At 40.5% G+C, this 27515-nt stretch overlaps 1 protein-coding gene across 1 annotated transcript in view; it reads right to left on the bottom strand.

The window, feature by feature from the left end:
- LOC126175939 (nuclear pore complex protein DDB_G0274915-like) overlaps positions 1 to 26016 on the bottom strand; it is a 79009-nt gene extending 52993 nt beyond the window's left edge. The window contains exons 1-2 of the mRNA XM_049923015.1: positions 24125 to 26016; positions 10026 to 10630 (exon numbers count right to left, since the gene is read on the bottom strand). Coding sequence (XP_049778972.1) covers positions 10026 to 10630; positions 24125 to 25913 — 2394 coding nt within the window. The 5' untranslated portion in view covers positions 25914 to 26016. The remainder of the gene's footprint in view (positions 1 to 10025; positions 10631 to 24124) is intronic.
- Positions 26017 to 27515: the final 1499 nt, after the last annotated feature.

Raw genomic sequence — 27515 nt, 5'->3', positions numbered from 1 at the left:
GATAATTGCTTTATGATTACAAAGAAATCCTCGATTTGGACTAATCTGTCGAAGTTCTTTGAGTTTAATGTTCTGAACTTTTTTTATACTTTATGGAAAATTTTTTTTTTTCAAAAATGCCAGTCCACAAAATTTTGATTTTTTTCTGTTGATTAGTACCATATAGCTCTACATTCCCTGAAAAGGAGAGCTTCCACTTTTAGGCTCAACAGGTATTATAAACAATTGAAATTTTTGCCATACATAAAACCTGTTTTATTACATTATCACATAACAGGCGATTAAAAATAAAAAATAAAATTAAAAAAAAATCATAAAAATCAAAACCTAGCCTTATTTAACATAATTTTAGTTTTAAATGGTTCCAATTTAAACAACTTCTGTGCACTCGGTTTTGTACTGAAATTAGTCAGTCAATGAACTAAAAATGTGTCCCACTGCTTCAGTATCTTCCTTTGATACAGAGTGATGCCTTCTTGTTGAACCAACAGACACTGGAGCACTTACAATCTTCAAAACATTGTGAACAGGAAGTAAGCACTGACGGCATTGCTGCTGACCTTCAGCTGGAAATCTATATCCAGCAGCTGGTCCATGTGGTAGCATAAAGTTCACTACAATTTCATTTAACTCATAACTGGTGCCTATAATCTCTGCAATCCACCAGTCACAGTCATACACACATGCCACAAACATCCCGCTTCTCAGGGTCTCAATCTGAATATTATCCTGCTGTTTCTGAGGTGTTGGCTGAACGAACAGAATTTCTTCTTTCTTGCTCTTTAAAGTATGTGCAATATAAGTTCACACATCACTTTGAGTCCAAAAATGTGTCTTCTGAATTCCTTTCACAGGTGTAGTTTGTTTAGACCATTCTACTTTTTTCTGCTCACGGAATTCTTCGATTAACTCTGTGGACAAAAGAATGAGGGCTGTGGATGTGTACGATTTCACAGCTCTCGTAAAATCCTCAGCATTCTGAATCGCAGCTGTATTTGGTCTGGATGGATTATGTTTTGTAGCATGGTGCTTCAGCAAGCCTCCTACCCCATCACAAGGCCCCTTCCTGTGACCAGTAGCACTGTATACCCAGTCAGTTGGCACAAGCGACTTACTCAATTCAAACAGCTGGTAATGTTTTTTTAAAATGACTAGGTGCATCATCAGAAATAATGATGATCATCTTTGCCACTGTTTGCAGTTGAAGAATTTTGTGCATTGCTAGCAAAGCATGTGCTGAGCCATATCCTGTGTCATCACTTATAACTGCAACACTTGTGGTCTTGTTTTGAAAATATGTCGCTCCTGTAAAAATTGAAACCTGGTCATTACTCCAATGATACCGTTGTACTTCTTGTGGGAGAATTACAGACCAGTTCTCTGCAAAATCACATTGCAGCACTAAACATAGTTATTCAGTCTGTACACACACTTTCACTTCTCCAAAATGTTGTTGCTGCAATTTCTTCAGATGCTGTTGTATTGCTGCTTTCACTGAGCATTTACCAAGTTCATCAATGAAACTGTAAAGGCAACAGTTTTCTTAATTAATTTATTTTCCTCCCATGTCACACACATAATTTCTGCAGAGTTATCTGCTACGTCTTCAAGGCCAGGTGTCTGTAAAGATAGTCCTCCTTTTCCAGGGCAGTCCCTACATTCTCAAAACAAACAAGTCTCTTGTTTTATGTCACAGACTAATAATGACTTCACATGCACAACCAAAGTGTCAAATGTCATGTGCTCTAGTAAGTTCTTCGAAGTTACCACAAAAAGTTTACAATTCGCACAGTACATACATAAACAGTCATCTCTAGGTGGTGTGTGGAACTACCCACTGAGGTCGTAGTGCATAAAATTTTGATCTTCCAACATGTGAAGTTGTGTAGTTGCTCTTATAAATTTCAAAGTTTCTTTAATACTGCGAGTCATGTAACTCTTCACTTTCACAGCTTTTTGACCTTCAACTGTTACAGTTATAGTGTCTTTTTTGTTGGCACTCTGGCAAGGACCGTCCCATTTTTCTTCCAGATAAAATGAAGGCACTATTTGAACTTGAGCTGCTTCTACAGGATGACCGTAATAGGGATCTGGTCTTCCAAAGACTCCTTTTACAGACCTCACATTTCTTGATTTGTCTACCGTGTACTTTGATACTGATGGAACATGGTACAAAATTGTTTTCTTTGAAAATTTCTCTGGAATAATAGTTAAAACTTGCACTTTTACACTGTAGGATGCACAATATTTAACAGCTGAATTGATATTTGTGAAAAATTCCTGCCAAGAGGTGCAACAGTGCTTTGGTTCATATTGTTCTGAAGATGGAATTTCTACTTTGAAGAGTATGGTCAGTTTTGCTGTAGTGTATTCATCCATAGCTTTAGTAATTTCTTTGCGCTTTCTTGATGCATAAAGCTTATGACTCGACTTCACTGACCACCGCTTCTTAACACAACTAACTCGTACCTCTGTATTTGATTGATTCAGGGTATTTAATTCTCCCTCTATTGATGCAAAATCTGCATCATCTGTACCAGGGGAGGCTTCACCTAGCTCAGATACTATCATTGTTATTATTCTGTCAAAACATTTAGAACACAAAAAGTCGTCACTGGGAACAGCTTCACTTTGAAACAGACTTTAAATGATAACACTTATTCCCAGCCTGAACAAAGTCTGTTTTTTTGTTATCTTATATATCACTCTTTTAGGGACACACAAATAGTCAGTACACTTCACTCTCCTGTGGCCCCAGTCACAAACATTTCAAACAGTCCTTTTCACAAAACACACTGCAACTGTGTCAACTGGCAAACTCCTCACAAAAACACAGAACTCAATGGATGTCTCAGATTTCTTAGAACCCTCTTCAGTAAACAAATTAGCACTGAAAAACTACAATACAGAAACCTGCAATGAACAACCACGACGAAGAAACCATAACAAAGTGTAAGAAATATCTGCAACAATGAAAGGGAAAAGAAATAATTGCAATAAAGAAAGTGATAATTAATAACTGCAACAAAGACAATAGAAATAAACATTGTAACAAAGGATTTAGAAAGAAATAATTTCAGTGAAGACATAAATTACCCTTGAAAGAAAAAAAAAAAAGATTTTTTAAAATAAAACCAGTCCAATTTAAAAGTGGAAGCTCTCATTTACAGAGAATATAATACTACATGATATTAATCAACAGAAAAAAATCTAACTTTTCTGGATCGGCATTTTCAAAAAAAAAAAATAAATAAATAAAAATTTCTGTCAATTATAAAAAAATTCAAAAAGCGACAGTAAAAGAATTATGACACATATGTCCAAATGGAGGGTACCATTGCAATCATAAATCAATTCTTTTTCAAATAAAAAACTCTAACAAAATATCTAGAACTGTTTCAGAGATACACCATTTTAAAAATTTTTCCGAAACTAGCATCTTCAAAATGCTGTTCGCAGTGTCATCTTTGAAGGCCTGTATCGTGGGGCAGGAATATTTTGGAGGAAACAAAAAAATACGTTTTTCTTACTTATTCCTGAATTTTAATATATGCTAAATTCAGAAACATCCGAGACTATGAAGATAACACCCCCTCACCTCACCCCCGCCTGAAGTGATACGGATTATGCCTCTCTCCTACCACACCCTGCACCCCCACCCCAGTACACTCACCGTGCCAGGAAAGAAGTGGCAGTCAACTGAGCACAATGTAGAGAGAGAGGCATGTGCATGTGAGAGTGAGAGTGAGAGAGAGAGAGAGAGAGAGATAGAGATCTGAGTGTGTGTGTGTGTGTGTGTGTATGTGAGTGTGTGAGTGTGTGTGTGTGTGTGTGTGTGTGTCTGTGTGTGCATGTTTCTCCTACAGCTTGAGAAAGGAATTTCATTCCAAAAGTAGCAAATCAAAGCTCTATCTTTTGTTTGTATACCTGTCGATGACAGAACATTTCTGCCTTTCAGTGAGTCAACTCCTTTATTCCTAAATAATTCATTATTCTCAAACAGAATTTTCCATACATTACCATCAAATTGGGTAGTTTCTGATGCTCAGTGGAGGGATTCTACATTTGGACAACTTCATACAAACCCACACTTTTGGACAACAACAAAGCGGACTTTTCCACTGGATCGATGATACGCCTTACGTGACAGTGCAGCAAGAATAGGTGCATGTAGTTCTCCCATCTTCCTGTAGGCTCATTCAAACTGGCAAAAAGTAGTGGGCCCAGGGAAGAAAACTGCACAACAGGCACCTGTCCCATCACTGGCAGGGAATGGGCGCAAAGCAAATCCACATTCTAACTCATCAGCCCCTGCATCCATTCCTGATGTTCCTTTCGTAGCCACAACTGTTACAGCCAGCATTCAGAAATGCTGGGCCCATGGTGGTTCATTGGGAAACAAAACACAAACATCCCGTCCTTGTCATCACTTTAGTATCTGCAAAGGCATGACAATACCACTACACTACACTGTTGGTGCGTGTACTTAACAGGCCAATGGTGGCTCAGATCAACCAGGGAACAGAATGTTGTGCAACGAAACAAAACTTGGCTGTGTGAGTCAATCTACACGAAAACAGAAGTCCAAGACCATGTGGAGATATGCACAGGGATGAACTAAGCACAGACTGGCATGGATGGCTAATGACTGAATACTCTGCAACAACTCTCAGCACAAGGCGTTTGGCGAGGTCCACATTGGTTGAACTCAGCATAAGCACTGGCCCATTTGGCCGCCATTGGGGACAAAATGGTTCAAATGGCTCTGAGCACTATGGGACTTAACATCTGTGGTCATCAGTCCCCTAGAACTTAGAACTACTTAAACCTAACTAACCTACGGACATCACACACAACCATGCCCAAGACAGGATTCAAACCTGCAACCGTAGCGGTCACGCGGTTCCAGACTGAAGCGCATAGAACTGCACGGCCACACCGGCCGGCCATTGGGGACACATTTCTGTAAATGGGTGTGCCCATACTACGGGTCACGTACACATTGTGTGACTGATTTCTGCACTATTTCGCTGCGCTACTCACATCAGCTCCTCTGCCTTCATCGTGATGCTTACTGGTGGAGATACTTAAAAAAACAACAGGCACACACAGAATGTTATATCCTAGCCAGTAATGCCAACTGAGCCCGCTGCCAAAAGGTTGGCAGCATCAAAGTCCGGACGCCGTCCGCATAAGCAGCGCCAGCGATACAGGAAATCGCCGCAAGTCTGCGCGCGCCACCGCTGGCTTCTGGCTTTTTAAGCGCTGGAGTCGCGAGCACTAGAACAGTTCTGTATTCGCCGCTCAGTGGTATACTCGCCACCGATTTGTGTACTTGCTAGTCAGTTGTGTGTTCATCGCAGCAGAGTTGTTGTTTGTCGTCAGCCGACGCTGACCTAGCCGCTCCGACTCGAACTAGACAGATTTCTGTAGACACGGAGTTCACTACTGTGTTTCTGTATCTTCGTTAATAAAGATAAGTACCGACTTTTATTTAATCAGAGTGTTTGGGTTTTCATCTTTCTGTTCACTGTTCCAGCGGACCGGTCGGCCCGCTATTAAAAGTGTGGCGGTGACTTCGTAAGCCATTTCTACAGCGAAGTGTTTGTCGCTACGAACGCCGCCACAAAAGAGAAGATCATATACATGAGAGAAAATGGAGATGGGTGTGGCACACATTCAAAAAGACAGACAGAGCTATTGTGAAGAATGCATTGGAATGTAAATGCTATGGAATAAGGAAGAGAGACGGCCCTATTCTGTGCAAAATGTGACATAACTTGACAATGAATAAAGCTGTAGCCAAAAGAAAGGTACGATTGTTTCTCTCTTGTAATTCTCTATATGATCTGTCACATGAACCATTCCATTTGAAAATTACGAGTTGTATCCAAGATGGTGGGTTACAGAGTGACTATCATGTTGGTACCACAGACTTACAGGATATCCCTTTTCCCAGCTCATACTACTCAACTATTTATCTGTCTATTTTCATTTTAGATGGTCCATCTTGTACCTTTTTTAGTTGATGATATCTTTGCAACTGATGAAAAATAGACAACTTTGTAATTTTTCCTACATTCAATAGTGTATGTGTTCGCAGTTAATAAAATACTGTCAAGCGGCAAAATTCAAATCTTACAGTAAAGTTGTCTAATCACTCTAGCGTACAGTCGTGACTATGAATGGGAGCAAACATCGTATTATGGTACTACTGGGAAACCACCTCAATACCTACAGTAGACCTGGAAGCTCATAACAAATACCAAGTGAGAAAAGGACCAATCATGAAGCTATCTCAGGTACAGTAAAAATGAGTGTTCTGTATAGATAACAAAAAAGAAAGACAAACTACAGTTTGTGATTAAAATTATAACAATGTACGTCATGTACTTTCCAGCACAGTTCGAGTCTTTCGTGTCATGCCAGTTCAGCCCTCTGGGTATAAATTTTGCATATTATTTAACTTTTGCTTATGTAGCTTATTCTGCAATACGTAAGTTCTGTGGATTTCTAACATACGAATAAATTGTGAATTGACACCATACAGTTGCGCAGAAAATGGATCCAATTATTTCTAGAAAGACATCGTAAACTTCATCTTTATAGTTAAAAATGACATCATGTCTCTACCACGGTAAAGCAAATGTGGCACAGTGCTTCTTTCTGAACATTGACTGTCTTAGATTACAAAACTAGAATCAGTCACCACATGTATCCGAGCTACAATACCATTAGATCTAGTTTGAGTTTTCTTAGTGCAAATATTATTTCAAAGTATATACAGGATGTTTCACAGAAAATATATGTGTTTCAAGCACATACATTTATTACACTGTAAGACATACAACTACGCAATTTGGGGCACACATTTATGAATCTGTCAAATTTAGATTACAGATGTTCAATATACTCCACCAGTGACACACATAATATCACATCAGTACTCGAACTCCTCCCGTACTTGTGTAAGCATGTCCATCATCACTGATGTTATGGCAGTACAAATCTTGTTCTTCAACTCTTTTAGATTCTGTTGTATTGTTGGGGCATAACAATCGTCCTTAATGAAACCCCACAGCTAGATGTCACAGAGCGTCCAATCTGGTGCCCACAAAGGCCAGCTGATACATGCTACAAAGTCACTGGCTGTCTGATGACTAATCCAAGGCTCAGCAGGGTTTCATTAAGATATTCATGCACTTTGTGACCCCAGTGATGGGATGCCTTGCCTTGTTGAAAAATGAATTGTCCTCATTTATCCTCAGAAAGAAACAATTTTGTAACATAGTAGACTGCTGGACTTTAACCATGTTTCCATCAAAGAAACAAGAGATTGGGATTTCATACAAAACATTCTGACTTTGGGTGAATTTCGTACATGTGGATTTTGTGGGCCCCAAATTTGAACTTTGTATTTGTTTACTTTTCCACTAAGGTGAAAAGGAGCTTCAATCACTGAACACAATGCACAAAGCAAAACTGTTGTTATTGTCAATAGCACTCTGAAGCTCATCAGAAAGTGCCTCATGTTTGCATTGCCATCATGATTTAGTGCCTGTAACAGCTGTAACTTCCACAGCTTCATAACCAACTGACATCTCAAAACACCCAACTTGATGTGGTAGGCTGTTGTAACTCCCAATCACGTTGATTTTAACTGAAACAGTTAACAAAAACAACAAGTTTGCTGTAACCAGTGACTGTTTATTTATCTCCACGGTGTGTTTCAAAGGTTTAAATGTCCATCATCAGGTGGATTTACATTTGTTAGTATAAAATTTGTGTGTGTTGTGTTACAATTTTTTTGGAGGAACTTTTGGCACTGTCTCCAGTGGTCACAGGTTCCTTTCACTGTCGTAACACATCACATGTACATTGTCATATTCTGTAAACAAATATGGCGCCTGGAAACTATTGGGTGCAAGGATCGTATAGCAGATGAGAAAACATTATCAAATAGTACAAAGAATCTACATCATAACAACATTATTACAGAATAAATTTTAAAGGAGTTGGAGGTGTAATACATGTGTCGGAATAAATACCTCAGGTGGTATAAAAATCTGATTTTGACAAGTTAAAATAGCTTAAACTTCAATCAGGTGAAATGTTACAAACTTTGAGTACAATAATAATATTGGCTACAGTGGTAAAATTATACACAAATAACAATTTTTGTTTGGGATTCATGATACATATGAAAGACTGGAGGCAGAGGGAGAGGGAGAGGGAGAGAAAGTGAGAGGGAGAGAGAGGGTGGAAAGTGTGATTGTATGAGAGCAAACTTTACAAAGCAAGGAGTCTGAAGATTTAATCTGTTACATGTAATAACTGCCCAAAGGTTGGGGTAATACATTGGTTAAAGCTTTAAAATATGTAGATGGATGTACAATTTGTGCCAGTAGTTGATGTACATACAGTTTCAAGCTGACAAGGGGTACAAGCTGTTGGTGTGATGATATGTCTGTAAATGAGGCCAATCTCTTGTAACTAGGCAGTTTTAACGGTAATATAACTAAATATTTATGGTAAATATTAAGGTGTGTGTGTGTGTGTGCCTTGCAATTTTAATGACGTACGCAGCTGCTGAAAACAGTGATGATACTATTATAAATAATGTCATTTTCGTCTTCTCAGATGGATTCAGGTTGTTTTGTTTGGTGTTTGTATATTTGGAGTGTTTCAAGGATGTCTAGTTTTCTGCCTTGTAGTTGGATGTGTAGGATGCTGATACCTGTGTTGTTAACATGGCGCTTTGTTTCATGCAGGTGGGTAGCTGTTGCTGATGTGTGGTATTTTTTTCTTTTTTAGTGCTGCCATGTGTCCTTTGAATCTAATCTCAAATGATCTGCCTGTCTGGCCTATGAAGAAGCAGTCACAGTCCAAACATTCAATTTAGTAAACACCTGTGTGATGAAGTGGGTTTCATGTGCTGATGTTGTGGGGTCACTTCCATCCAATCTTGTTGTCTGTGGTAAAGGATATGCTTATGCCTTTTTGTTTGAAGACATTGGCAATCTGATACGAAATGTTACCTAGAAGGGGGATTGTATGGAAGATGTTATTTTTTTTTTGTGTTGATTGCTTTGCCATTACTGAGTGTTTTAGGGTGTCCACTATGGAGCTTTATAACCATTTGCAATAGCTGTTTGTTTTATTATTTCAATTTCTTGATCACATTGTCTTCAGAGTGGTAGTTGGATAGTTGATTTTGCAGGACCACATTGGAAAGTGGTATCCACTCATGCAACATTTCCACTGGAAACACGAGGGTAGTCAGGACTCCTTCCTTCCTTTATGCACACATCCTGTGTCCACAAACTGTTGATAACAATTTGAGAATGTTCCATCCAATCAGAGGATCAGTTTGGTATCTCAAGTGAAAAATCTTTGCACTGTATTCACAGAATTACACATTGCAAACTCGTGAACAAACAATTATTTCTGCTGCACAGTAGCCATTTTTCCAATATGTGATAGTAACCAAGCAAACAGAAGACAACCGAAAATTTGGTGGCAATGAATATAAACTAGACAATGTATTCATTCCTTCAATAAATGAGCCGTGGTGCACCAAACGATAGTTTTGACAATGTAATACTTTGTAATACGTATATTCTTTTTAAAACATCCTGCATTTAAAATTTTCTACATAAATGTGGCGCAAAGTTGTTTAAATGAATCTTATTTCTCAATCAAATTAAAAGTATACAGAATTGTTTATATCTTCCTTTTAATCTTAGTCACCTTCAATCACCAATAAATGATGTGAAACTTCCTAGTATAAGCACTAGCAAAGCAAAACCTCTTGCACATAAAAACAATTTCAACCGGGAAACATTTGAAATCTTGCTCAAATCTTCCCATCAACAAATTCACCACTCCACCAGTGAAAAAAGAGGTATAACTAAAAAGTAATATAACTAACAAGAAATGAAACAAGAGAAAGTGAGACACATGCACCACAGATTAAGTCAGTGGTTTTAAAAAAAGAAGAACAAGAAGAAGAAGAAACAACTTACCTTGTCTATCTCAGGAAATATTGTGCTGAGGTTAAAATTTGTCAGAGAGTTGACAGATGTTGGTGGTGAGGAAGGGCGCTGACTGGTCGGCGGCTGATCTTCAGCGAGCAATGGCGAACCCAAGAGGCCGCCCAGGTCCACAAGCTCTGATGATGTAGACGGAATGACTCGTGGCCTGGGCTGGCGCCCACATAATTGCTGTACTGTTTTGTTGCTTGATGGCTGAGCCAGTGACTGCTGGGAGTGTGAAACATTCTGATACAAGTTCCCCGGGGCAGACGAGCCAGACACCCAGGGTGGCGGAGGTCGACGAGAGCGGCGCCTTGAGTTCCGAGTCGCCCCAATTTTTCCACTACCACTTCCTTCCACCAACTGGCTGACAGACAGAAAGCAAGGTCTTGGAGGTGTGGCAGCAGATGAGCTGGCACCACCAGATTCTTGTAGACCGGGAAAATTCGGACCGGATGGACGGCAGTAGCTGTGCTGAGTTGGTGGCAGTGGTGGCCCAGGGAATAGGTTTAAGTCTCGTTGCCTATTGCCTGATGAAGTGTTAGTTGACAGCAATGTTGAGGGTACAGAAGAGGGCAGACAACTGTTATTCTGACCTGCAACAGTGGAAAAAAGTTTCATGTTCTCTCAGTAAATACATAGATAACGGAAGGCGTAACGGTAAACACACACACACACACACACACACACACACACACACACACACACACACCCCCCTATACAGTCCTGGTGTTGCTGCCTGATCCAACATACAATTTCATTTTTATTGAGTCAATATTCTTATTTTTTTATGTCTTGGGGTGTTAAGGTTTCTTTTTTTTATTTGTAGTCTGTCTTCTCAAAAAATGCATAAAAAACTTAAAACAAGAAAACTAGAGGAGGACTCCTCCGTAGTTTACAATGATACACTTCTCCAAGTTACAAATCTTAGAAGAAAAAATACAATTAAACAACATGATAAAAGAGTATGTGAGCATGTGAGCCTAATGAAATATCTTATATTTTTATTGACTTGAAATACAGGCTCACTGTTTCCCAAATTTGTTGCACAGTCACAAGCACCAAACCACGGTTGAAGCCACAGAAATTGTGTACTTCTTGGAAAAACAACACCTCACTGTTACCGTAATAATACTGTGATAGTATTTTCTGTTCGGAAACAACTGGTACAAAGGTGATTCTTGATGTTCCCCTGGAGAAATAAGTATTTCATGAGGTTTTGCACTCACAACCTGATGACATCAACATCTTGTCACAATATTTTGTCTGACATCTGCTTGGCCACTTTAAGGTGAGTCCTACACTGTAGATTGCCAGAGCACATCACGTGGTGCACATGCATAGGTTTCCGCTGCATGACCGCCTTCTGTCAAGGTTAATGCCCTCTCTCGAATATTGCTCCATCTAAGGTGTGCAGGCACGTATGTAATGGTGACACAATATCACTACTGCCCTGGAACCAATGACCTCACTGTTTAATACCCTCCCTCAAATCAACCAAGCAACTGTTGCACTGCATATGTGCACTTCAGACTTTTAACAACATCTAAGCAATTATCACTATATCAATTAGTTAAATAGAAAATAATTTTGCGTTGATGATCAAAATGGTTCGTGAACTTTTAAATACACCAGGTACGTTGGATACTATCCATTTTCATGTGTTTTTAATGCTCAGATAGATTAGATTAGATTAGGTCAACTATGTTGGGTAGTATTCATTTTCATGCATTTTTAATGCTCAGATACATTGGATTAGGCCATGGTATGAAGACAGTCTTTACTTTGAGCAAGAAAGGCTTCAATTAAAGAGATATTCTATTTCAATCTCTCAAAACCTCACTATCCACTTCACAAATGCACAGTAACAGATACAATTAAACACAGTAGTGGATCTGTTTGGCAGGATCTTCACACTGTGTCACAGAAGCACAACCTCAAGTTTGAACCAGTATGTGGCAGCATTTTGTATCTTTTCATCATTACAAAAATGTTTTTCAGCAAAGAACTTCCTTAGGCTTGGAAAAAATGGAAATTTATGGGAGTAAGATCAGGGTTATGAGATGGATAGTCTCAGGTCCCAACACAACTTTAGCAGGAATCATGTTGTGTGGTGAGCTATACGCATGACCAATGTAACAAATTAATATACTGTGACTAATGGCCATTTATACCAGACAGAAACTTGAAGCCCAATTTCCTGTTATTTGTGAGCAGGTACATTAACCGTTAGGCTATATCAGCATTTCTCTAGGCATGACTACTCAGACCTTACTGTCATTGATGCTTCCATCTACGATTGTCAACCCCTACAACCAGTGGTTCTCCCATGGTCTACATGTGAACAGCACCACTGAAGGAATGGATTTGTTCGATGACTGTGACGTACTCGGCCACAAGGAATATATATTGACTCAATTAGATAACTGAATGAAATTGGAAGATGAAATGACATGAAATGATATCAGTGAACACAAACAACAAATGCTGAACCTCTAATACAATAAACAAGTTGTAAATTCAGAAATATCAGAGACAACAACGGTTTGAGCCAGGCCTGGAGGCATGCTCAAACAGCCTATTGATTAAGATGATTGATAGTGAAAAACAAGAATTACAGATTTGAGACCCCGCCTAAAAAAATTTTTCATTAGTCACGACCTACTGATTGCATTTCAGCATTAGTATTACTAAGTAGTTTCACTGATATCACACTGTGTGTGTGTGTGTGTGTGTGTGTGTGTGTGTGTGTGTGTGTGTGTGTGTGCGCGCGCGCGCGCATCATCCCTTTGGAGGAGGGGGGGGGGGGGGGGGGACTTCTATAAAATTTTCTTCCAGGGAAGTCATTTTCATTTGAAATCTAGTACTTTCTCAGTACTGTTACATGACTTTCAACAACTCAGTGCCTCTACTATTCAGTGAGTTTTCACCTTTGATCCTAAAATTATTTACATTCAACCTGGACTTTAACTTACCATATTCCTGCTACAGCTGTGTGAAATACAGATAGGTTGCAGACAGGCACAATGAAAAGACAGTTACACATTAACTTTCGGCCAAAGCCTTTGTCAGAAATGAAAAAAACATAACACATTCATTCACATAAGCAAGCACATTTCACACACAGATGACCACCATCTCTGGCAGCTCGGACCAGATTGCAAATGTCACGTAGAACAGAAGCAGCAGTCTGGAAGGGGTGGGGAAGGGGAAAGGATAGCGGGGTATAGCTGGGAAAGAGAAAAGTAGTGTCTAGTGGGCACATGAAGAGGGTGGGAGACAAAAATAGGGAGGAGGTGATAGGACTGAAGGGGTGGAAGCTGTTGGGTGGAAGATATGGGGACAGTAGATTACTGAAGGTTGAGGCCGGGATAATTTGAGGAGTGGAGACTATGTTGTAAAGATAAATCTGATCTGCATAGTTCAGGAAAGGTGGTGGTCGAGGGGAGGATCCATATGGCTCAGGCAGTGAAACAGTCATTGAAAAGAAGCATGTTACGTTTATCTTCATGTTGTGCCACGGAGTGTTCTTGGCCACAATTTGGCAGTGGACAGTCATACTCGTGGACAGATGGCTGGTAGTCACACCAATATAAGAAGCTGTGCAATAACTACAGCGGAGCCGGTATATGACATGTATGCTTTCATATGTGGCCTGGCTCTGATGGGGTAGGGTAAGCCTGCAACAGAACTGGAATAGGAAGTCCTGGGTGGGTTGATTGGACAGGTCTTCCACCTAAGTCTTCCCCAGGGATATGATCCCTGTGGTAAGAGGTTGGGATTGGGAGTGGCATAGGAATGGATTAGGATGTGTGAAAGTTTGGTGGGCAATGGAACACAACTTTAGGAGGGCACTTGGAGGAGCATTCCAAACACCACCTCCGTAAGTTATCCAACTTGCTGACATCCTTTACTGCCAGGGCACCACAATACAACCCCTATCTAACACACAGTTCTCCTCCTTGGCAACCCCTCAAAGCACCTAGAAACTGGCACACTGACCTTCTGAACTTGCCACGTCCCCAAAACCCACTACCAACACCCACCAAATCCAGAGCGAAAACATTCCTGTAACACTGTTGTTAACCTTTCTGCCAAAACCCTCAGCCCCACAGAAGTTTCAGTCCTATCCAAAGGCCTCACCTTTAGCCCTACACCCAAATTTAATCAGGTTGGACTTATGATGACCTACTCTCCTTCTCCTGATCCCTGCAATGGAAACACTTCTTTGTCACAAATCCGTCCAACTAAATCCAACCTAATCCCAACATTGACCCATGCTTCTATAAGTTCATACCACCATCCAACCACGATCCTTCACCCCTCCCACCTAATCATCCACTGTTCACCTTCCAGGAATTCCTAACACCCAACTTGGCCTCACCATCCTTCCCCCTTGAACACTAACCTTTCAGTACAAGAAAGGACAGCCATGCACACAATCAAAACAAATCCTGACCTAATCATCCTACCTGCACGCAAAGGCTCCACCATTGTTGTTATGAATTGCAGTGACTACATGGCAGAAGGCCTCTGCCAATATTCTGACTCCTCCACCTACAAACCCTGAGGAGTCATCCCATCCCAGAAGTCCAACATAACCTCTAATCCATGCTTAAAGCCTTAGGGTCTTCCGAGAACCTCTCTCCTGAATCCATTTCCCTCCTCACCCCTATGACACCACGCACCCCCACTTTCTACATGCTCCACAAAATCCACAAACCCAACAATCCTGAACACCCCACAGTAGCTGGTTATTGTGCCCCTGAAAATCAGGGTGTCCAGTAATGGATCATTTTCAAATTCAAGGTTTTTTCCGGTCTTTCAAAACAATTTTTTTCCATGTAAAAGCCTAAAACATCCTTTTCTTCAAAACTTTACATTAATAATTATTAGAATATGCATTAATTAATTATGAGTTATTTCTTAAGTAGTATAAATCAAAGATTCAAATTAAAATATTTTTAAAATATTTAGAAGCTGTATTTTGATTTACAGGAAATGATAAAAACAAAACAAAAAATTACAAATTCTTTTTTTACATATATATATATATTCATTGTAACTTGCTGTTTAAAGGGAAGAAACTACAGAAATTTGTTGTGATAAAAATGAATAAATCATTTCTCTAAATTTTCTATCTCTAACAAAATCTTTAAGGTGTCATGCAACATATGAGCTCTTTATGTTTCTAATTCTTTGATTTCAGCTCAATTTCATTTGTTCAATAATCATCCCTCCTTTGCTTTTTCCTTCCTTCACCAAACATTTCATGTTGTCTTTGCACAAAGAATGTGCATTGCAGAAACAGAGTATAAGACTTTTGTTGATGTTGAAATTGTCAACTCCATTTTTGTCCTAAACTGCATCACATACGTAACTTTGACCAATAAGGTTTTTTTCTGTTTGATTTTCAACTATAATTTCGGAGTTTACAGAAAAACCTCACTCAACAGAAGCATTTCCATGTGAGATTATTAAAATAATTTGCACAAATTCTCGGAAATTTGGGGAATGCTTTGAATATAATTTGATTATATTAATCCAGAATTTATCAAGATGATCTTCACTTCTCTTGCAACATTTCACTTCTTCTTCAATTCTTTTTTCTCTCTAGATCTTCACAAATTCAAGTTTGACACAGTCTGCCTTTGAATCAGACATTCTTCTGTTTGATATAAAAATTTCAAGACATACTGTCAATCTGCTATGAACTACTTCCTGGTTTAATCGTTAAAGATGAGTTTTTGCTTTTTGACATCTATTTTCACAACTCGCTGCATATGTTCATAAGATCATGTGTAACATACTACAGAAATGGAGCCATTGGGACATCACTCTGAAAGTGGAGTGAAAATAGTTCCAACAAGTGTGCTGTTGAACTGATAAACGTCAGTTTTGAAATTAGCAATTTGTCATTGACAGCTTCAGAAGCAACTCTGAAACTTGATGACTGAAGAATAGTTTTTGATCTCTTTATCTCAGTAACATAAATTTGAATATGTTCAAGAATTTCCACAGCTTTTTCAGCTGCATTGGTGTTTTTGAGCTGTCTTATTACATAAAATGACAAAGGAAAAGATGAAGATCTGATATCTCAGTGTATTATGACCTCCGTGCAGGTAAATCATGAAATAAATAGTAAAGTACTCTCAAAAATGACACAATTTCCCAATTAATTTTGGACACGCCTGTTTTTAAAGCACGATGTAATACATGTAAATTGTTTGTTTGTCTCAGTTGTACACAATCGAAGGATTCTTTTAGTTACTTGTTAAAGTCATTCAAACCCATGTGTGGTCCATTCACTGATAGCTGCAATTTTGTTTTTAGGTTTCCCAAACCCAACGATCTTCTTACGTCTTCAAGCTAATTATTTGCCCCTGTACGTTTCAGAAAAACAAATTCAAAGTAATGTGTTGTTATTGATGATTTAACACGGTCCCAAAATCATATATATAAATCCATCTAGGTATTTCGAGAAACAGTATTCATACATTCATCAAATACGAATACAATAATTTGACGTTTGTCAATGAGATCAGCAAGTTTACGTCTCACGTATGATGTCAGTCCATATACAATGCTGTAACAAAGTTTTGATTTTTGTAATTTCATTTTCTTTGCAATCTGACTGTCCAGAAATAATAAAGGAAATAATGTTACAGTCCATTGAGCCCCGAACAGACAAAGGACTCCTGATGGTTCGCAAACTCCACAAAATTTCAGGTCGGTAACGTCATCTGATGGTAAATATGACCGCACTGTAGACTGTTTCCCTGGATCGTTCTGTGCCTTTGAATATACTGCTTTTTATTTTATACTGGGCCTCCTATTAAAAACAACACAATCTATTTTAGCTAGTAAATAATACACATTTGCAAATTAATAAATGTACTTCATACTATGGATAGTTCATAATATTTCTTGAAATTGAGTTGAAATTTCCACCTCCCTCCTTTGTTTAAAAACTAAAAATAACTCGCTCTTACACACACAAAACGCTGTGCAAGCAGTTAGTGTCTCTCCGTCCCCATTTTCTTCTGTAGTCTACCTCTAACTTTCTTCACTGCATATATTAAGAAAGCAACTGAGGTTTTTTTGTATCTACTATTGAGAAGAATCTTGCGTATGTAACAGGGCAAATGTGATTCTACAGTCTCAACCCGTATGATAATCAAACTTGCTTTAGGGTTGTACAGATAACATCAACTTACTAAACAGCCAGTAATCTAGCCTCCTATGTCAAAGATATCAAGAACTTTCTTCATCAGTTCTCCACTATCCCCACCACGTTACCTCCTGGGTTCCTACTCATCACTGTTGATGCCACCTCCCTAGATACCACCATCCCTCATGTCCAGGGTCTTCCTGCTACTGAACACTAGCTTCCCAATGTCCTTCAGACTCCAATCCCATTATCTAATTCCCACACACCTTATTAACTTTTTCCTCCTTTGAAGGGAAGGTATACAAACAAACCTGCGGCCCAACCATGGGCACCCGTATTGCACCCTCCTATACCAAACTGTTTGTGGGCATCTGGAGGAGACCTTCCTAGCCTCCCAAAATGCCAATCATGGTGTGATTCAGGTTCATTGATGATGTCTTCATGATCTGGACACAGGGACAAGGCACACCACTTTCATTCATTCACAACTTCAGTGTCTTCTCAGCCATCCGCTTCACCTGGTCTTCCTCAACCAAGTGTGCTATCATTCTGCATGTCGACCCCTGCCTCTCTGATGACTCCATCCACACCTCTATCCACATTAAACCTACCAACCACCAATAGTACCTGCATTTCAACAGCTGTCATCTCTTCCACACCAAAAAAATCCCTCCCATACAACCTGGTCATCTGGGGATAGCATATCTGCAGTGACAAGAACTCCCTTGCCCAGTATCCTGAGGGTCTCATCAAGACCTTCACAGACAAACACTATCCCGAGACCTAGTCCATATACAATATCCCATGTTATTTCCTCTCGCATCCCCAATCTTCCCAGACCCTTAAGAACCAGCTACAAAGAAGTACCCCCTTCGTCACCCTATACCACCCTGGACTGGAATAACTGGATCACATCCTCCACCAGAGCTTTAATTACCTATCATCATACTCTCAAATGAGGGGCAGCCTACCAATGATCCTTCCCAGCCCTCCTAAAGTGACGTTCTGTCACCCACCCAACCCCCACAGCATCCTAGTTCATCCCTATGCCACTTGGACCCCAACCCTTTCCACAGAGATCATATCTCTGTGGAAAAGCCAGGTGCAAGACCTGCCCAATTCACCCACCCATAACTTCCTATTTCAGAACTGTCACAGGATTATCCCACCTCATCAGATGCCAGGCCACCAATGAAGGCAGCCATGTCACATACCAGCTCTACTATAATCATTGCAGAGCTTTTAATATTGGTATGACTACCAACTTGCTGTCCACCAGGATGAACGGCCATCACCAAATTGTGGCCAGGGGTAAAGTTGACCACCCTGTGGCACAACATGCAGCTGAACATAATGTACTTCATTTCAATGGCTGCTTCACTACCTGAGCCATCTGAATCCTTCCCTCCACCACTCGCTTCTCTGAACTGCACAGATTGCAGGTATATTACAACACATTCTCCGCTCCCAAAATTATCCCAGCCTCAACCTCTGGTAACATACTTCCCTCACACCCCCACCCAACAGTTTCCATTCCCTCTGTCCCAACGCCTCCTCCCCAGTCTTGTCTCCCACCCTCTTCGTGTGCCACCCTCTGTCAATGACCCGCCAATCTTTCTCCCTCCCCACTCCCAACCTTTTCTATTCCCCATTCCCCCACCCCACCCCTCCCCCGTCCTCTCCCCACTTCCTCTTGACATTGTGTCTGTTGGCAACCTAGTCCCTGCATGCTCCACCAGGTAGCACTTTTCTATCCCCCCCCCCCCCCCCACCTGCACCCTGCTATCGCTTCCCCTGCCCCTCCACCTCCAGACTGATGCTTCTGTTCTACGTGAACAATGAAGATCGCAGTCTCATGCGTGTCAGGTGTGCTTGCTTGTGTGAATGAATGTGTGTGTGTTTCCTTTTCTGACAAAGGCTTTGGCGGCTGAAAACTAATGTGTAGTTGTCTTTTCATTGTACCAATCTGCAACTGAACATGTCATCTTTCAAGTATATAGCAATCTATCTTTTTCTTATATTGTTGATATTCAAACCCGAAGTTTCCATTGTTTAAAATACAGACAGACTAGGAAGAATAATCAAACAATGGCTGTAAGCTGCAGGTCACCATGATAGAAATGCATAGGCCAACCAGCCTGAAAACAAATTCAAATCTTTAAACTTGTACTTTGTTCTTCTTGTTATTTACTGAAACAGAGGGCATACATTAAAAATGTAGCATACGTAGGTGAGCCAACTGCCAAAGGACAAACAAATAGCACCTTAGTACAGTACCTTGTCAAAGCTATATTAAAATTAGTTATTCTGGATCAGTAGCTATGCCACAGCCAGATCTCTTGCTTGTTGCTCTTCAACGCTAGCTGCTCTTGCTCCCACTGATACACGATCCTTTACCTCAGAGAAAGGTGACAGCATATATATGTGTGTGTGGGGGGGGGGGGGGGGAGGGGGGGAGAAGACTAGGGAGGAGGCATTAGGATAGAGGGAATGGCAACAGTAACTAATGTTACTGTGCCACAGTATAACTCATGCACGCATTCTCAGCAGTTTCATCAGTAGTCTCATTTCTGTAAATTCGTATGTGGCCTGGTACCCAGCAGAATAATTCCATGCCATGTTTGTAAGTGGAAAATGGCATGCTGTCTGATCTAGATTTCTTTCTCTGCAACATAAATACACTCGAGACCTTGAAGGGAAATTGAATTTCGTGGCTTATTACGTTTCGCCTACTTAAGTGCCCTTGATTACATACAATTCTGTATTGAACACATCAAATTCATTAGATACATGAATCCCAATAGCATAAGCAGGAAGGAAGATTGTAATTTAACATTCTGCCAATGACGAGGTCATTAGAGATTGAGAACTAACTTGAACTGGGAATGAAGCCTTTTTATGGGAAGTAACATGGCTTTTGCCTTGGGCGATTTCGAGAAAATAAGGAAAACTTCAGAAAACCTAAATATGTATGGCAAGATAGGGATTTGAACCCCCACTGCCCTAAATGTGAGTCCAATGTCTTACTGCTCCATCACCTAATTGTCACATATTCAGAAGATATGTTTGAGTAGTTGATGGAGTCCCAGCCCAGCTTATACACTGATCAGCCAAAACATTAAGACCGCTGCCCACTGTGACATTTGATGCCGCCTGGTGGTGGTGTGGGCACATGACACAGTAACAAAAGTATGTAAGTAGAGCAGACTTGGACTGTGAAACACCCTAGCAAAGATACAGGCTGCGAATGAGGAACTCCATTCAGATAAGCGAATTTGATGAAAGTGTAAAATGCAGGTGCACATGTTAAGTTTTCAGAGCACACTATTCATCGTACATTGTCGAATATGGAGCTCTGCAGCAGACCACCCCCATGTGTTCACATGCTGACTCAATGACACTGTCATTTACGATTGCAGTGGGCACAGGACCATTGGGATTCAGCCGTTGATCAATGGAAACATGTCAGTTCTTTGGGTGAATCACACTTTTACTGCATTGGCTCAATGGTCATCGACACAAATGCACACAAATGCTGTCACTGAGGAGAACAGCAGCTTCAAATGTGCAGCACGCCAGGAACCTGTGGTAGCAATTGAAGACAAGCTGACAGCTGCAAACCACCTGTATCCCTTCACGCATGATGTCTTCCCCGATGGTGATGTTATCTTTTAGCAGTACAATCGTCCATGTCTCAGAGACAGAACTGTGTTCCAGTGGTTTGAGGAGCATTACAGTGAACCCATGTTAATGTCTTGGTGACCAAGTTCATGACCAAATTCACCTGATGCAAATCCTATGGAACCCATCTGTGTCGCTATTGGGCACTATCGCCTCATACCCAAATCAGCAGCTCATTATTTGTGCAAATTACATAACCTTTGTGTAGACATCTAATGCCACATACCTCCACAAATCTGCCAACAAACTGTCGGATCCCTGATACTTTGTATTAGGGAGTAACTAACTATGAAACAGGGAAAAATTCTTACAACATACCACAAAAAGATACAATAAAGTTGTTCATGGCTGAGCCAACATTAAACTGTCTGTAGCTCCTCATATAACTGACTGTTTAAGTTTATTCACGAGTTAGAGGAAGGCAAGGGCCCAACTTAAACAGGACCCTGTGTGATGAAGCCCAGTCATGTTGAATCCAGTCTCCATATTGAGGGCAGCTTAGTTTTTTTTTTTTTTTTTTTATCAGTCTACTGACTGGTTTGATGCGGCCCGCCACGAATTCCTTTCCTGTGCTAACCTCTTCATCTCAGAGTAGCACTTGCAACCTACGTCCCCAATTATTTGCTTGACGTATTCCAATCTCTGTCTTCCTCTACAGTTTTTGCCTTCTACAGCTCCCTCTAGTACCATGGAAGTCATTCCCTCATGTCTTAGCAGATGTCCTATCATCCTGTCCCTTCTCCTTATCAGTGTTTTCCACATATTCCTTTCCTCTCCGATTCTGCGTAGAACCTCCTCATTCCTTACCTTATCAGTCCACCTAACTTTCAACATTCGTCTATAGCACCACATCTCAAATGCTTCGATTCTCTTCTGTTCCGGTTTTCCCACAGTCCATGTTTCACTACCATACAATGCAGTACTCCAGACGTACATCCTCAGAAATTTCTTCCTCAAATTAAGGCCGGTATTTGATATTAGTAGACTTCTCTTGGCCAGAAATGCCTTTTTGCCATAGCGAGTCTGCTTTTGATGTCCTCTTTGCTCCATCCGTCATTGGTTATTTTACTGCCTAGGTATCAGAATTCCTTAACTTCATTGATTTCTACTACTTCTCATTACCTTCGTCTGTCTCCGATTTACTCTCAAACCATACTGTGTACTCATTAGACTGTTCATTCCGTTCAGCAGATCATTTAATTCTTCTTCACTTTCACTCAGGATAGCAATGTCATCAGCGAATCGTATCATTGATATCCTTTCACCTTGTATTTTAATTCCACTCCTGAACCTTTCTTTTATTTCCATCATTGCTTCCTCGTTGTACAGATTGAAGAGTAGGGGCGAAAGGCTACAGCCTTGTCTTACACCCTTCTTAATACGAGCACTTCGTTCTTGATCGTCCACTCTTATTATTCCCTCTTGGTTGTTGTACATATTGTATATGACCCGTCTCTCCCTATAGCTTACCCCTACTTTTTTCAGAATCTCGAACAGCTTGCACCATTTTATATTGTCGAACGCTTTTTCCAGGTCGACAAATCCTATGAAAGTGTCTTGATTTTTCTTTAGCCTTGCTTCCATTACTAGCCGTAACGTCAGAATTGCCTCTCTCGTCCCTTTACTTTTCCTAAAGCCAAACTGATCGTACCTAGTGCATTCTCAATTTTCTTTTCCATTCTTCTGTATATTATTCTTGTGAGCAGCTTCGATGCATGAGCTGTTAAGCTGATTGTGCAATAATTCTCGCACTTGTCAGCTCTTGCCGTCTTCGGAATTGTGTAGTTAGTAACCACTTAAAGTAAGTTATAATTTTTTTAAAATGTATATACACTGTGACAAAAGTCATGGGACAGTGATACGTACATATACACACAGTGGTCGTATTGGGTACACAAGGTATAAATGGGCAGTTCATTGGGAGAGCTGTCATTAATACTCAGGTCATTCATGTAAAAGGTTTCTGACACGATTACAGCTGCACAACAGGAACTAACAGACTTTGAACATGGGATGGTAGCTGGAACTAGGCAATGGGACATTCCATTTCAGAAATTGTTAGAGAATTCAGTATTCTAAGATCAACAGTGTGTCAAGGAATTTCAGGCATTACCCTCTCAGCACAGACAATGTAGTGGCCAACAGCCTTCACTTAATAACCAAGAGTGGCAGTGCTTGCACAGTTGTCAGTGCTAAGAGACAAACGACAATGTGTGAAATCAATGCAGAACCCAATTATGGACAGGTGACAAACATATCTGTTGGGTCAATGGAGCAAAATCTGGCATTAATGATCTGTGGCAGCAGACAACTGACGCAAATGACTTTGCTAACAGCATGACATTATCTGCAGCGCCGCTCCTGGGCTTCTGACCATATCAATTGGATTCTGGATGACTGGAAAATGGTGGCTTGGTCAGATGAATCCTGATTTCAATTGGTAAGAGCTGATGGTAGGGTTCGAGGGTGATGCAGACCCCACGAAGTCATGACCCCAAGTTGTCAACATTGCACTGTGCAAGCTGGTGGTGGCTCCGTAATGGTGTGGACTCTGTTTACATGGTATGGACTGGGTCCTCTGGTCCAACTGAACTGATCACTGACTGTAAATGATTGTGTCTGGCAATTTGGGAGACCACTTGCAGTCATTTTTGGGCTTCACATTCCGAAACAACGATGAAATTTTTATGGATGACAACATGCCATGTCAGCGGAACAAATTGTTCACGATTGATTTGGAGAACATTCTGCACAATTTGAGTGAATGATTTGGCCACCCAGACTGCTCGACACGAATTCCATCTAACATTTATGGGACATATCACAAGAGGTCAGCTCGTGCACAAAATCCTCCACGGGTAATACTTTTGCAATTATGGATGGCTATAGAGGCAGCATGGCTCAACATTTCTGATAGGTACTTCCAATGGCTTGTTGAGTCCATGCCTCCTCAGGCTTCTGCATTATGCCAGGCAAAAGGAGGTCCAACATGATATTAGGAGGCATTACATATTTCTGTCACCTCATTGTACATATATAAAAAATGTCAATCGCAATTACAGACAGAACTTTCTAAGCATTTTACTATAAACACAGTAAAAAGCAGCACAAAGCAAAGGCTGAATGCAACTAGTTAGGTGGATAAACTATTATTATTATCATTATTATTATTATTATTATTATTATTATTATATCATCATCATCATTATCATTAAATAAGTAAATTTGATCCACAAACCTGATATGCTGGCCACTGATGATGCAGTAGGAATTAGTGATGACGAGAAGAATGGTGCTGAGCCTGATGAGAAATCACTGTTGGTTGCCGTCACATGGGGTGGACAGAAGAGTGATGATGAAGCTGCATCTCCCATGACGTTGGAACCAGACATCAATAAAACTGATGGTGAACTGTCATGGACAGTAGGTCCTGATGATGGAAATGATTGAAATATTGTTCCAGAGCAAAAGCTGTTACCGGCATCACGTGAAAATAAATGTGAAGCAGTGTTCGGAGGCAAGGTACCTAAATGCGTGCCTCCCGAGACCGGTTTTACTGTCGACGGTAATGGTGGCTGCAAGCTAAGAGATTTACCACAGGTATCAGAAGATGTCGGGAGAAGTGCTGGTGGAATGCCAGCAAGTGGCCGATCAGTGGAATTCTGGTGAGTTACAGACATTGTATTAATGGATGGTACGCCAACAGAAGACTGGTTTGAACCACGGGCAGCAACGGACGTAAGAAGAGGTGCCAAGCTACTTCCACTCTGGCCTACATGACTGGCAGAAGTTGTCAAGAGCATTGGTGGTATACTGACATTATCCTGTCCCAACAGATTGCTTGTGGTGGATTGAAACAACAAAGATGATTGGTTGCCTGTAGTAATACTGGTGGCAGGAAAAATAGAAGATTGCACCTGAGGGAAACTGCTAGCACGACTCGAAGCTGGAGTGAAAATGTTTGATGTCATAGAATTTCCATTGATATTGTAAGTGCCACTGGACACAGGAGGAGGGAATAAACTGTGTGTGCTACTAGCAGTTTCTCTGTGATTACAAGTTACTGGAGGGAATAGGGATGAGGTTACAGGTGGTAATATAACAGGCTGACTCGTCTGACTAGGAACTGACGTAAATAATGTTGTTGCTGTAGCTGTTTGGCCATTCACATGGCCACACTGTGATGGGAAAAGTGCTGATGATGGAAGAGGCGTATTATTCTGTGTTTGCATTTGACTAGATGTAGCAGGTGGGAAGAATAATGAAGATATCTGCTGTGTACTGCAACGTGTATCAGGTGTAGTCATCCAATTTACAGGAGCCCTTGAGTGAGTGTTTGTTGAGAGGGTGCCCTCTCCAGGCATACTTGATACTGGTTTGCAGCTGTTGTACTGAACAGAACTTGGAGTAGACTTGTGGGTTTCACAGGCCACTGATGTCGGTCCTCTCTTGTAGATCTCTGGCTGATAAGAATGTTGAACTTTTCTGTAATTCTCAACCTTGTTTGATCTCAGAACTGACTTGTAATTGTCAAGACTGAGACAAGTTGGTCCAGGCTTAGAAGCCTGCTCACAATGAGAGGAAACAGCTAAGAATCTGTAACTATCTTGCTTGAATGACGAAGCCACATTTGCATTATAACTATTGACTCCATCTGATGTAATTAAATGTTTGCCATTACTATGTTTTTCTGTGACTATATTCTGTTTGAATTGTTCCTTTTGATTTGCATGAAAGTCTGGCTTAAAATGGCCACACTGATCCAAAGGTGGAATATCAGCCGCATGACTCTCCTGGCTCGTCCTGTAGACATCACTTCGTACAATTCCTGGTGCCGAGTGATACAAATCAAACTGCGATGACGACTGAGGCTTGAATTTATCATGCAATAATGGTGTTCGACTAAATGCTTCACCACACACAGATGATGATGCTACACTGTAACTGTTCTGAGGCACAGGACTTGATGTTTGTTTGTAATTTTGACTTTCACTGGTGCGTGATACTACCTCTGCATGTGACGTCATTAACTTGTAAGTATTACTTTGAGGTATAGGAAATTTTTTATACGATTCAGAGGCAACTGACACTGCTGCTCTGTAATTACCATAATCATCTTTCGATGTATCACTGCCCAACTCACTCTGATTGTTTGGCAATGACATCTTGTAAGAGCTCTGTTGCAAAGTATTGTTCTGAACAGATGAAGGCATTAAAGAATTAATTACACCTCGAGATGACACTGTTTCTTGGCCTGTTTCATTTGTAATAGGAAATGAATAACCTGGACCAATCCCTTGAGAATGTCTCAATACTTCAGATGCACAGTCCTTTAGTTGTTGCTGCCCTGTTTTGCATACAGATGAACTTCGCCCACAATTCTTGGCACTGTTGATGTCAATGCCAATCTTTGTTGTAGGAGGAGAGATATTTGGCAAAAATACATCTGAGGAGTTTCGCAAACTTGTAAAATTCTCATTGTGGGAAATATTTGATACAGCAGCCACTGGTGGGATTGTACTCCATGACAGAATTCCAAAGTTTGAGGAGCTGTTGGCCATCGAGAAGGATGACATGGTTGTAGATTTTACGTCTTCTGCAAATGAAGATATCTGAGGAACTGGCAATGCAGTGAAATCTGTACAACTGAAACTGTTCACTGGTAAATTCTGCATACTTGTTACTGACTGATTATTGCCACTGAATCTTCCTGCACTGGTGGTCACAGAAACCTGACTAACACTGCTGGTACTCTGCAAATTTTGAGAAATGCTTTGAACAGAAAGTGCAGGCAGCGGTGTTTTGAATAAGTCACTGCCACAATTGTTCACCTTATGAATTCCTGAGCCCAGAGTATCTGACTGCATCAAATTTACAGTCATATTATTTGACTGCTGTGATGAACAAATACCTGATGGAATACTGACAGGCAAATGGCACGTCTCTCTGCTTGTAATGGGATGTTTTGAGAGATTTGTGTACTGGAAACTTTTGTTGTGATCAAACGTTTTATCAAATGGCAAAGATGCTAAACAAGGCTCAGGAAGGGTGAAATTTGTATGAAAACTGTCAGATGTGCCATATGGCATTTTGATGGGACTCGTTTCAACAGCTCTCTTATTTACAGGTCCACACGATTCATATGAAAAAGAGAAACGGTTATTAGTGGGTGTCTTAAACAAAGGCAAATGGTGCTGATCATTTCCAATAGTTGGAAGAGAACCACTTGTTATTTTTGAATAACTGCTGCTATTTGATGTCATAAAGATATTGTTGTTATTGGTGTTATTATTATTATTATTATTATTATTATTATTATTGCTAGATATGCTTTGCTCAGAATTAACAAGTATTTTACTGTTTGGACCAGAATTTGTATCAGATGAGCAAACTTGAGTTCCAACACTCCTGCTTTGCTCAGACACCCCAATCTGCAGTAATGATGGTGCACTCTGTCCAACACCACTGTCATCTGGGACATTATCGACTGCTCTTGATCCCCCTGACACAAGAGGAAATGACAATAAAAACTGAGCTGTTGGTGAAATTGATTCAGAGCAATGACCAGCAGGAACATTCAAAGATGCAAACAGATCACCTGCAAATTCAGAGCCACTACAGTGACAGCT

The sequence above is a fragment of the Schistocerca cancellata genome, chromosome 3, assembly GCF_023864275.1.
Source record: "Schistocerca cancellata isolate TAMUIC-IGC-003103 chromosome 3, iqSchCanc2.1, whole genome shotgun sequence".
In the NCBI taxonomy this organism is placed as follows: Eukaryota; Metazoa; Arthropoda; class Insecta; order Orthoptera; family Acrididae; genus Schistocerca; species Schistocerca cancellata.
Note: the sequence above shows the minus strand (reverse complement) of the source record. Positions and strands in the feature narration are given on the sequence as shown.